Source organism: Chiloscyllium plagiosum, unplaced genomic scaffold, assembly GCF_037043375.1.
Source record: "Chiloscyllium plagiosum isolate Xiang-an unplaced genomic scaffold, Cpla_swu_hap1 HiC_scaffold_21, whole genome shotgun sequence".
NCBI lineage: Eukaryota > Metazoa > Chordata > Chondrichthyes > Orectolobiformes > Hemiscylliidae > Chiloscyllium > Chiloscyllium plagiosum.
The window spans coordinates 54,367,363-54,379,963 of NW_028270159.1; the positions used below are offsets into that span (position 1 = coordinate 54,367,363).

Below are 12,601 nucleotides of genomic sequence, written 5' to 3' on the forward strand. Positions count from 1 at the left end.
CTCAGCACTAACCCTCCGACAGTGCCCACTCCCTCAGCACTGAACCCCCGACAGTGCGGCACTCCCTCAGCACTGACCCTCCAACAGTGTGGCACTCCCTCAGCACTGACCCTCCGACAGTGCGGCACTCCCTCAGCACTGACCCTCCGACAGTGCGGCACTCCCTCAGCACTGACCCTCCGACAGTGTGGCACTCCCTCAGCTCTGACCCTCCGACAGTGTGGCACTCCCTCAGCTCTGACCCTCCGAAAGTGTGGCACTCCCTCAGCTCTGACCCTCCGACAGTGCGGCACTCCCTCAGCACCTACCCTCCGACAGTGCGGCACTCCCTCAGCACTGACCCTCCGACAGTGCCCACTCGCTCAGCACTGACCCTCCGACAGTGCGGCACTCCCTCAGCATTGACCCTCCGACAGTGCGGCACTCTCTCAGCACTAACCCTCCGACAGTGCCCACTTCCTCAGCACTGACCCTCTGACAGTGCCCACTCCCTCAGCACTGACCCTCCGACAGTGCGGCACTCCCTCAGCACTGACCCTCCGACAGTGCCCACTCCCTCAGCACTGACCCTCCGACAGTGCGGCACTCCCTCAGCACTGACCCTCAGACAGTGCGGCACTCCCTCAGCACTGACCCTCTGACAGTGCCCACTCCCTCAGCACTGACCCTCCGACAGTGCCCACTCCCTCAGCACTGACCCTCCGAGAGTGCGGCATTCCCTCAGCACTGACCCTCTGACAGTGCCCACTCCCTCAGCACTGACCCTCTGACAGTGCCCACTCCCTCAGCACTGACCCTCCGACAGTGCGGCACTCCCTCAGCACTGACCCTCCGACAGTGCGGCACTCCCTCAGCACTGACCCTTTGACAGTGCCCACTCCCTCAGCACTGACCCTCTGACAGTGCGGCATTCCCTCAGCACTGACTCTCCGACAGTGCGGCGCTCCCTCAGCACTGACCCTCCGACAGTGCCCACTCCCTCAGCACTGACCCTTTGACAGTGCCCACTCCCTCTGCACTGACCCTCCAACAGTGCGGCACTCCCTCAGCACTGACCCTCCGACAGTGCGGCACTCCCTCAGCACTGACCCTCCGACAGTGCGGCACTCCCTCAGCACTGACCCTCCGACAGTGCAGCACTCCCTCAGCACTGACCCTCCGACAGTGCGGCACTCCCTCAGCACTGACCCTCCGACAGTGCGGCACTCCCTCAACACTGACCCTCCGACAGTGCGGCACTCCCTCAGCACTGACCCTCCGACAGTGCGGCACACCCTCAGCACTGACTCTCCGACAGTGCGGCACTCCCTCAGCACTGACCACCCGACAGTGCGGCACTCTCTCAGCATTGACCCTCCGACAGTGCCCACTCCCTCAGCACCTACCCTCCGACAGTGCGGCACTCCCTCAGCACTGACCCTCCGACAGTGCCCACTCGCTCAGCACTGACCCTCCGACATTGCGGCACTCCCTCAGCATTGACCCTCCGACAGTGCGGCACTCTCTCAGCACTAACCCTCCGACAGTGCCCACTCCCTCAGCACTGACCCTCTGACAGTGCCCACTCCCTCAGCACTGACCCTCCGACAGTGCGGCACTCCCTCAGCACTGACCCTCCGACAGTGCGGCACTCCCTCAGCACTGACCCTCCGACAGTGCGGCACTCCCTCAGCACTGACCCTCCGACAGTGCGGCACTCCCTCAGCACTGACCCTCCGACAGTGCGGCACTCCCTCAGCACTGACCCTCTGACAGTGCCCACTCCCTCAGCACTGACCCTCCGACAGTGCCCACTCCCTCAGCACTGACCCTCCGAGAGTGCGGCATTCCCTCAGCACTCACCCTCTGACAGTGCCCACTCCCTCAGCACTGACCCTCTGACAGTGCCCACTCCCTCAGCACTGACCCTCCGACAGTGCCCACTCCCTCAGCACTGACCCTTTGACAGTGCCCACTCCCTCAGCACTGACCCTCTGACAGTGCGGCACTCCCTCAGCACTGACCCTCCGACAGTGCCCACTCGCTCAGCACTGACCCTCCGACAGTGCGGCACTCCCTCAGCAATGACCCTCCGACAGTGCCCACTCCCTCAGCACTGACCCTCCGACAGTGCGGCACTCCCTCAGCACTGACCCTCCGACATTGCGGCACTCCCTCAGCACTGACCCTCTGACAGTGCCCACTCCCTCAGCACTGACCCTCCGACAGTGCCCACTCCCTCAGCACTGACCCTCCGAGAGTGCGGCATTCCCTCAGCACTGACCCTCTGACAGTGCCCACTCCCTCAGCACTGACCCTCTGACAGTGCCCACTCCCTCAGCACTGACCCTCCGACAGTGCCCACTCCCTCAGCACTGACCCTTTGACAGTGCCCACTCCCTCAGCACTGACCCTTTGACAGTGCCCATTCCCTCACCACTGACCCTCTGACAGTGCGGTATTCCCTCAGCACTGTCTCTCCGACAGTGCGGCGCTCCCTCAGCACTGACCCTCCGACAGTGCCCACTCCCTCAGCACTGACCCTCCGACAGTGCCCACTCCCTCAGCACTGACCCTCTGACCGTGCGGCATTCCCTCAGCACTGACCATTTGACAGTGCCCACTCCCTCAGCACTGACTCTCCGACAGTGCGGCACTCGCTCAGTACTGACCATCGAACAGTGCGGCACTCCCTCAGCACTGACCCTCCGACAGTGCGGCACTCCCTCAGCACTGACCCTCCGACAGTGCGGCACTCCCTCAGCACTGACCCTCGGACAGTGCGGCACTCCCTCAGCACTGACCCTCCGACAGTGCGGCACTCCCTCAGCACTGACCCTCCGACAGTGCGGCACTCCCTCAGCACTGACTCTCCGACAGTGCGGCACTCACTCAGCACTGAACCTCTGACAGTGCGGCACTCCCTCAGCACTGACCCTCCGACAGTGCGGCACTCCCTCAGCACTGACCCTCCGACAGTGCGGCACTCCCTCAGCACTGACCCTCTGACAGTGCCCACTCCCTCAGCACTGACCCTCCGACAGTGCCCACTCCCTCAGCACTGACCCTCCGAGAGTGCGGCATTCCCTCAGCACTGCCCCTCTGACAGTGCCCACTCCCTCAGCACTGACCCTCTGACAGTGCCCACTCCCTCAGCACTGACCCTCCGACAGTGCCCACTCCCTCAGCACTGACCCTTTGACAGTGCCCACTCCCTCAGCACTGACCCTCTGACAGTGCGGCATTCCCTCAGCACTGACTCTCCGACAGTGCGGCACTCCCTCAGCATTGACCCTCCGACAGTGCGGCACTCTCTCAGCACTAACCCTCCGACAGTGCCCACTCCCTCAGCACTGACCCCCCGACAGTGCGGCACTCCCTCAGCACTGACCCTCCGAAAGTGTGGCACTCCCTCAGCACTGACCCTCCGACAGTGCGGCACTCCCTCAGCACTGACCCTCCGACACTGCGGCACTCCCTCAGCACTGACCCTCCGACAGTGTGGCACTCCCTCAGCTCTGACCCTCCGAAAGTGTGGCACTCCCTCAGCACTGACACTCCGACAGTGCGGCACTCCCTCAGCGTTGACCCTCTGACAGTGCGGCACTCCCTCAGCACTGACCCTCCGACAGTGTGGCACTCCCTCAGCACTGACACTCCGACAGTGCGGCGCTCCCTCAGCACCTACCCTCCGACAGTGCCCACTCGCTCAGCACTGACCCTCCGACAGTGCGGCACTCCCTCAGCATTGACCCTCTGACAGAGCGGCACTCTCTCAGCACTAACCCTCCGACAGTGCCCACTCCCTCAGCACTGACCCTCTGACAGTGCCCACTCCCTCAGCACTGACCCACCGACAGTGCGGCACTCCCTCAGCACTGACCCTCCGACAGTGCCCACTCCCTCAGCACTGACCCTCCGACAGTGCGGCACTCCCTCAGCACTGACCCTCCGACAGTGTGGCACTCCCTCAGCACTGACACTCCGACAGTGCGGCGCTCCCTCAGCACCTACCCTCCGACAGTGCCCACTCGCTCAGCACTGACCCTCCGACAGTGCGGCACTCCCTCAGCATTGACCCTCTGACAGAGCGGCACTCTCTCAGCACTAACCCTCCGACAGTGCCCACTCCCTCAGCACTGACCCTCTGACAGTGCCCACTCCCTCAGCACTGACCCACCGACAGTGCGGCACTCCCTCAGCACTGACACTCCGACAGTGCCCACTCCCTCAGCACTGACCCTCCGACAGTGCGGCACTCCCTCAGCACTGACCCTCCGACAGTGTGGCACTCCCTCAGCACTGACCCTCCGACAGTGCAGCACTCCCTCAGCACTGACCCTCTGACAGTGCCCACTCCCTCAGCACTGACCCTCCGACAGTGCGGCACTCCCTCAGCACTGACCCTCCGAGAGTGCGTCATTCCCTCAGCACTGACCCTCTGACAGTGCCCACTCCCTCAGCACTGACCCTCTGACAGTGCCCACTCCCTCAGCACTGACCCTCCGACAGTGCCCACTCCCTCAGCACTGACCCTCCGACAGTGCCCACTCCCTCAGCACTGACCCTCTGACAGTGCGGCATTCCCTCAGCACTGACTCTCCGACAGTGCGGCGCTCCCTCAGCACTGACCTTCCGACAGTGCCCACTCCCTCAGCACTGACCCTCCGACAGTGCCCACTCCCTCAGCACTGACCGTCTGACCGTGCGGCATTCCCTCAGCACTGACCCATTGACAGTGCCCACTCCCTCAGCACTGACCATTTGACAGTGCCCACTCCCTCAGCACTGACTCTCCGACAGTGCGGCACTCGCTCAGTACTGACCATCGAACAGTGCGGCACTCCCTCATCACTGACCCTCCGACAGTGCGGCACTCCCTCAGCACTGACCCTCCGACAGTGCGGCACTCCCTCAGCACTGACCCTCCGACAGAGCGGCACTCCCTCAACACTGACCCTCCGACAGTGCGGCACTCCCTCAGCACTGACCCTCCGACAGTGCGGCACTCCCTCAGCACTGACTCTCCGACAGTGCGGCACTCACTCAGCACTGAACCTCTGACAGTGCGGCACTCCCTCAGCACTGACCCTCCGACAGTGCGGCACTCCCTCAGCACTGACCTTCCGACAGTGCGGCACTCCCTCAGCACTGACCCTCTGACAGTGCCCACTCCCTCAGCACTGACCCTCCGACAGTGCCCACTCCCTCAGCACTGACCCTCCGAGAGTGCGGCATTCCCTCAGCACTGCCCCTCTGACAGTGCCCACTCCCTCAGCACTGACCCTCTGACAGTGCCCACTCCCTCAGCACTGACCCTCCGACAGTGCCCACTCCCTCAGCACTGACCCTCCGACACTGCGGCACTCCCTCAGCACTGACCCTCCGACAGTGTGGCACTCCCTCAGCTCTGACCCTCCGAAAGTGTGGCACTCCCTCAGCACTGACCCTCCGACAGTGCGGCACTCCCTCAGCGTTGACCCTCCGACAGTGCGGCACTCCCTCAGCACTGACCCTCCGACAGTGTGGCACTCCCTCAGCACTGACACTCCGTCAGTGCGGCACTCCCTCAGCATTGACCCTCCGACAGTGCGGCACTCCCTCAGCACTGACCCTCCGACAGTGCGGCACTCCCTCAGCACTGACCCGCTGACAGTGCCCACTCCCTCAGCACTGACCCTCCGACAGTACGGCACTCCCTCAGCACTGACCCTCCGACAGTGCGGTGCTCCCTCAACACTGACCCTCTGATCGTGCGGCGCTCCCTCAGCACTGACCCTCCGACAGTGCGGCACTCCCTCAGCACTGACCCTCCGACAGTGCGGCACTCCCTCAGCACTGACCCTCCGACAGTGCGGCACTCCCTCAGCACTGACCCTCCGACAGTACGGCACTCCCTCAGCACTGACCCTCCGACAGTGCGGCACTCCCTCAGCACTGACTCTCCGACAGTGCGGCACTCACTCAGCACTGACCCTCCGACAGTGCAGCATTCCCTCAGCACTGACCCTCGGAGAGTTCGGCACTCTCTGAGCACTGACCCTCCGACAGTGCGGCACTCCCTCAGCGCTGACCACCTGACAGTGCGGCACTCTCTCAGCATTGACCCTCCGACAGTGCCCACTCCCTCAGCACCTACCCTCCGACAGTGCGGCACTCCCTCAGCACTGACCCTCCGACAGTGCCCACTCGCTCAGCACTGACCCTCCGACAGTGCGGCACTCCCTCAGCATTGACCCTCCGACAGTGCGGCACTCTCTCGGCACTAACCCTCCGACAGTGCCCACTCCCTGAGCACTGACCCTCTGACAGTGCCCACTCCCTCAGCACTGACCCTCCGACAGTGCGGCACTCCCTCAGCACTGACCCTCCGACAGTGCCCACTCCCTCAGCACTGACCCTCCGACAGTGCGGCACTCCCTCAGCACTGACCCTCCGACAGTGCGGCACTCCCTCAGCACTGACCCTCCGACAGTGCGGCACTCCCTCAGCACTGACCCTCTGACAGTGCCCACTCCCTCAGCACTGACCCTCAGACAGTGCCCACTCCCTCAGCACTGACCTTCCGAGAGTGTGGCATTCCCTCAGCACTGACCATCTGACAGTGCCCACTCCCTCAGCACTGACCCTCTGACAGTGCCCACTCCCTCAGCACTGACCCTCCGACAGTGCCCACTCCCTCAGCAGTGACCCTCCGACAGTGCGGCACTCCCTCAGCACTGACCCTCCGACAGTGCCCACTCCCTCAGCACTGACCCTTTGACAGTGCCCACTCCCTCAGCACTGACCCTCTGACAGTGCGGCATTCCCTCAGCACTGACTCTCCGACAGTGCGGGGCTCCCTGAGCATTGACCCTCCGACAGTGCGGCACTCTCTCAGCACTAACCCTCCGACAGTGCCCACTCCCTCAGCACTGACCCCCCGACAGTGCCACACTCCCTCAGCACTGACCGTCCGAAAGTGTGGCACTTCCTCAGCACTGACCCTCCGACAGTGCGGCACTCCCTCAGCACTGACCCTCCGACAGTGCGGCACTCCCTCAGCACTGACCCTCCGACAGTGTGGCACTCCCTCAGCACTGACACTCCGACAGTGCGGCACTCCCTCAGCATTGACCCTCCGACAGTGCGGCACTCCCTCAGCACTGACCCTCCGACAGTTCGGCACTCACTCAGCACTGACCCTCCGACAGTGCGGTGCTCCCTCAACACTGACCCTCTGATCGTGCGGTGCTCCCTCAGCACTGACCCTCCGACAGTGCGGCACTCCCTCAGCACTGACCCTCCGACAGTGCGGCACTCCCTCAGCACTGACCCTCCGACAGTGCGGCACTCCCTCAGCACTGACCCTCCGACAGTGCGGCACTCCCTCAGCATTGACCCTCCGACAGTGCCCACTCCCTCAGCACCTACCCTCCGACAGTGCGGCACTCCCTCAGCACTGACCCTCCGACAGTGCCCACTCGCTCAGCACTGACCCTCCGACAGTGCGGCACTCCCTCAGCAATGACCCTCCGACAGTGCCCACTCCCTCAGCACTGACCCTCCGACAGTGCGGCACTCCCTCAGCACTGACCCTCCGACAGTGCGGCACTCCCTCAGCACTGACCCTCTGACAGTGCCCACTCCCTCAGCACTGACCCTCCGACATTGCCCACTCCCTCAGCACTGACCCTCCGAGAGTGCGGCATTCCCTCAGCACTGACCCTCTGACAGTGCCCACTCCCTCAGCACTGACCCTCTGACAGTGCCCACTCCCTCAGCACTGACCCTTTGACAGTGCCCACTCCCTCAGCACTGACCCTCTGACAGTGCGGCATTCCCTCAGCACTGACTCTCCGACAGTGCGGCGCTCCCTCAGCACTGACCCTCCGACAGTGCCCACTCCCTCAGCACTGACCCTCCGACAGTGCCCACTCCCTCAGCACTGACCCTCTGACCGTGCGGCATTCCCTCAGCACTGACCATTTGACAGTGCCCACTCCCTCAGCACTGACTCTCCGACAGTGCGGCACTCGCTCAGTACTGCCCATCGAACAGTGCGGCACTCCCTCAGCACTGACCCTCCGACAGTGCGGCACTCCCTCAGCACTGACCCTCCGACAGTGCGGCACTCCCTCAGCACTGACCCTCGGACAGTGCGGCACTCCCTCAGCACTGACCCTCCGACAGTGCGGCACTCCCTCAGCACTGACCCTCCGACAGTGCGGCACTCCCTCAGCACTGACTCTCCGACAGTGCGGCACTCACTCAGCACTGAACCTCTGACAGTGCGGCACTCCCTCAGCACTGACCCTCCGACAGTGCCCACTCCCTCAGCACTGACCCTCCGACAGTGCCCACTCCCTCAGCACTGACCCTTTGTCAGTGCCCACTCCCTCAGCACTGACCCTCTGACAGTGCGGCATTCCCTCAGCACTGACTCTCCGACAGTGCGGCACTCCCTCAGCATTGACCCTCCGACAGTGCGGCACTCTCTCAGCACTAACCCTCCGACAGTGCCCACTCCCTCAGCACTGACCCCCCTACAGTGCGGCACTCCCTCAGCACTGACCCTCCGAAAGTGTGGCACTCCCTCAGCACTGACCCTCCGACAGTGCGGCACTCCCTCAGCACTGACCCTCCGACACTGCGGCACTCCCTCAGCACTGAGCCTCCGACAGTGTGGCACTCCCTCAGCTCTGACCCTCCGAAAGTGTGGCACTCCCTCAGCACTCCCTCAGCGTTGACCCTCCGACAGTGCGGCACTCCCTCAGCACTGACCCTCCGACAGTGTGGCACTCCCTCAGCACTGACACTCCGACAGTGCGGCACTCCCTCAGCACCTACCCTCCGACAGTGCCCACTCGCTCAGCACTGACCCTCCGACAGTGCGGCACTCCCTCAGCATTGACCCTCTGACAGTGCGGCACTCTCTCAGCACTAACCCTCCGACAGTGCCCACTCCCTCAGCACTGACCCTCTGACAGTGCCCACTCCCTCAGCACTGACCCTCCGACAGTGCGGCACTCCCTCAGCACTGACCCTCCGACAGTGCCCACTCCCTCAGCACTGACCCTCCGACAGTGCGGCACTCCCTCAGCACTGACCCTCCGACAGTGTGGCACTCCCTCAGCACTGACCCTCCGACAGTTCCCACTCCATCAGCACTGACCCTCCGACAGTGCGGCATTCCCTCAGCACTGTCCCTCCGACAGTGCCCACTCCCTCAGCACTGACCCTCTGACAGTGCCCACTCCCTCAGCACTGACCCTCCGACAGTGCCCACTCCCTCAGCACTGACCCTCCGACAGTGTGGCACTCCCTCAGCACTGACCCTCCGACAGTGCGGCGCTCCCTCAGCACTGACCTTCCGACAGTGCCCACTCCCTCAGCACTGACCCTCCGACAGTGCCCACTCCCTCAGCACTGACCGTCTGACCGTGCGGCATTCCCTCAGCACTGACCCATTGACAGTGCCCACTCCCTCAGCACTGACCCTCCAACAGTGCGGCACTCCCTCAGCACTGACTCTCCGACAGTGCGGCACTCGCTCAGTACTGACCATCGAACAGTGCGGCACTCCCTCATCACTGACCCTCCGACAGTGCGGCACTCCCTCAGCACTGACCCTCCGACAGTGCGGCACTCCCTCAGCACTGACCCTCCGACAGAGCGGCACTCCCTCAACACTGACCCTCCGACAGTGCGGCACTCCCTTGGCACTGACCCTCCGACAGTGCGGCACTCCCTCAGCACTGACTCTCCGACAGTGCGGCACTCACTCAGCACTGAACCTCTGACAGTGCGGCACTCCCTCAGCACTGACCCTCCGACAGTGCGGCACTCCCTCAGCACTGACCTTCCGACAGTGCGGCACTCCCTCAGCACTGACCCTCTGACAGTGCCCACTCCCTCAGCACTGACCCTCCGACAGTGCCCACTCCCTCAGCACTGACCCTCCGAGAGTGCGGCATTCCCTCAGCACTGCCCCTCTGACAGTGCCCACTCCCTCAGCACTGACCCTCTGACAGTGCCCACTCCCTCAGCACTGACCCTCCGACAGTGCCCACTCCCTCAGCACTGACCCTTTGACAGTGCCCACTCCCTCAGCACTGACCCTCTGACAGTGCGGCATTCCCTCAGCACTGACTCTCCGACAGTGCGGCGCTCCCTCAGCACTGACCCTCCGACAGTGCCCACTCCCTCAGCACTGACCCTTTGACAGTGCCCACTCCCTCTGCACTGACCCTCCAACAGTGCGGCACTCCCTCAGCACTGACCCTCCGAAAGTGTGGCACTCCCTCAGCACTGACCCTCCGACAGTGCGGCACTCCCTCAGCACTGACCCTCCGACACTGCGGCACTCCCTCAGCACTGACCCTCCGACAGTGCGGCACTCCCTCAGCTCTGACCCTCCGAAAGTGTGGCACTCCCTCAGCACTGACCCTCCGACAGTGCGGCACTCCCTCAGCGTTGACCCTCCGACAGTGCGGCACTCCCTCAGCACTGACCCTCCGACAGTGTGGCACTCCCTCAGCACTGACCCTCCGACAGTTCCCACTCCATCAGCACTGACCCTCCGACAGTGCGGCATTCCCTCAGCACTGTCCCTCCGACAGTGCCCACTCCCTCAGCACTGACCCTTCGACAGTGCAGCACTCCCTCAGCACTGACCCTCCGACAGTGCCCACTCCCTCAGCACTGACCCTCCGACAGTGCCCACTCCCTCTGCACTGACCCCCCTGACAGTGTGGCACTCCCTCAGCTCTGACCCTCCGACTGTGCCCACTCCCTCAGCATTGACCACCCGACAGTGCCCACTCCCTCAGCACTGACCCTCCGACAGTGCGGCACTCCCTCAGCACTGACCCTCCGACAGTGTGGCGCTCCCTCAGCATTGACCCTCCGACAGTGCGGCGCTCCCTCAGCACTGACCCTCTGACAGTGCGGCACTACCTCAGCACTGACCCTCTGACAGTGCGGCACTCCCTCAGCACTGACCCTCCGACAGTGCGGCACTCCCTCAGCACTGACCCTCTGACAGTGCGGCCCTCCCTCAGCACTGACCCACCGACAGTGCCCACTCCCTCAGCACTGACCCCCCGACAGTGCGGCCCTCAGACAGGATGTTGTTACCTGGAAGTGCTTGTTCTGGGGGGCGATGGTATGAGATGCCCATCTCCATTGATTGCCATGTGTCCCTGTCTTTGTCCACAGGAGCTCCTCGGGCTGGCCTTGTTGCTGCACCTTGAGACTCAATGTTCCTGCAGAGAGAGCTCAGTGTGATCCCCACATCCTGTTGGTCAGTGATACACTGCAGAGAGAGCTCAGTGTGATCCCCACATCCTGTTGGTCAGTGGCACACTGCAGAGAGAGCTCAGTGTGATCCCCATATCCTGTTGGTCAGGGACACACTGCAGAGAGAGCTCAGTGTGATCCCCACATCCTGTTGGTCAGTGACACATTGCAGAGAGAGCTCAGTGTGATTCCCACATCCTGTTGGTCAGTGACACACTGCAGAGAGAGCTCAGTGTGATCCCCACATCCTGTTGGTCAGTGACACATTGCAGAGAGAGCTCAGTGTGATTCCCACATCCTGTTGGTCAGTGACACACTGCAGAGAGAGCTCAGTGTGATCCCCACATCCTATTGGTCAGTGACACACAGCAGAGAGAGCTCAGTGTGATCCCCACATCCTGTTGGTCAGTGACACACAGCAGAGAGAGCTCAGTGTGATCCCCACATCCTGTTGGTCAGTGACACACTGCAGAGAGAGCTCAGTGTGATCCCCACATCCTGTTGGTCAGTGACACACTGCAGAGAGAGAGCTCAGTGTGATCCCCACATCCTGTTGGTCAGTGACACATTGCAGAGAGAGAGCTCAGTGTGATCCCCACATCCTGTTGGTCAGTGACACACTGCAGAGAGAGCTCAGTGTGATCCCCACATCCTGTTGGTCAGTGACACACTGCAGAGAGAGCTCAGTGTGATCCCCACATCCTGTTGGTCAGTGACACACTGCAGAGAGAGCTCAGTGTGATCCCCACATCCTGTTGGTCAGTGACACACTGCAAAGAGAGCTCAGTGTGATCCCCATATCCTTATGGACAGGGACACACTGCAGAGAGAGCTCAGTGTGATCCCCATATCCTTATGGACAGGGACACACTGCAGAGAGAGCTCAGTGTGACCCCCATATCCTTAAGGACAGGGACACACTGCAGAGAGAGCTCAGTGTGACCCCCATATCCTTATGGACAGGGACACACTGCAGAGAGAGCTCAGTGTGATCCCCACATCCTGTTGGTCAGTGACACACTGCAGAGAGAGCTCAGTGTGATCCCCACATCCTGTTGGTCAGTGACACACTGCAGAGAGAGCTCAGTGTGATCCCCACATCCTGTTGGTCAGTGACACACTGCAGAGAGAGCTCAGTGTGATCCCCACATCCTGTTGGTCAGTGATACACTGCAGAGAGAGCTCAGTATGATCCTCACATCCTGTTGGTCAGTGACACATTGCAGAGAGAGCTCAGTGTGAGTCCCACATCCTGTTGGTCAGTGACACACTGCAGAGAGAGCTCAGTGTGATCCCCACATCCTGTTGGTCAGTGACACACTGCAGACAGAGCTCAGTGTGA

The 12,601-nt window shown here is 62.7% G+C and overlaps 1 protein-coding gene across 1 annotated transcript in view; it reads right to left on the reverse strand.

The window, feature by feature from the left end:
• The window catches only part of LOC122546186 (apical endosomal glycoprotein-like), a 556,180-nt gene that overhangs the window by 377,762 nt on the left and 165,817 nt on the right, over window positions 1–12,601 (reverse strand). Inside the window, exon 4 of the mRNA XM_087998580.1 lies at window positions 11,098–11,225. Coding sequence (XP_087854706.1) covers window positions 11,098–11,225 — 128 coding nt within the window. The remainder of the gene's footprint in view (window positions 1–11,097; window positions 11,226–12,601) is intronic.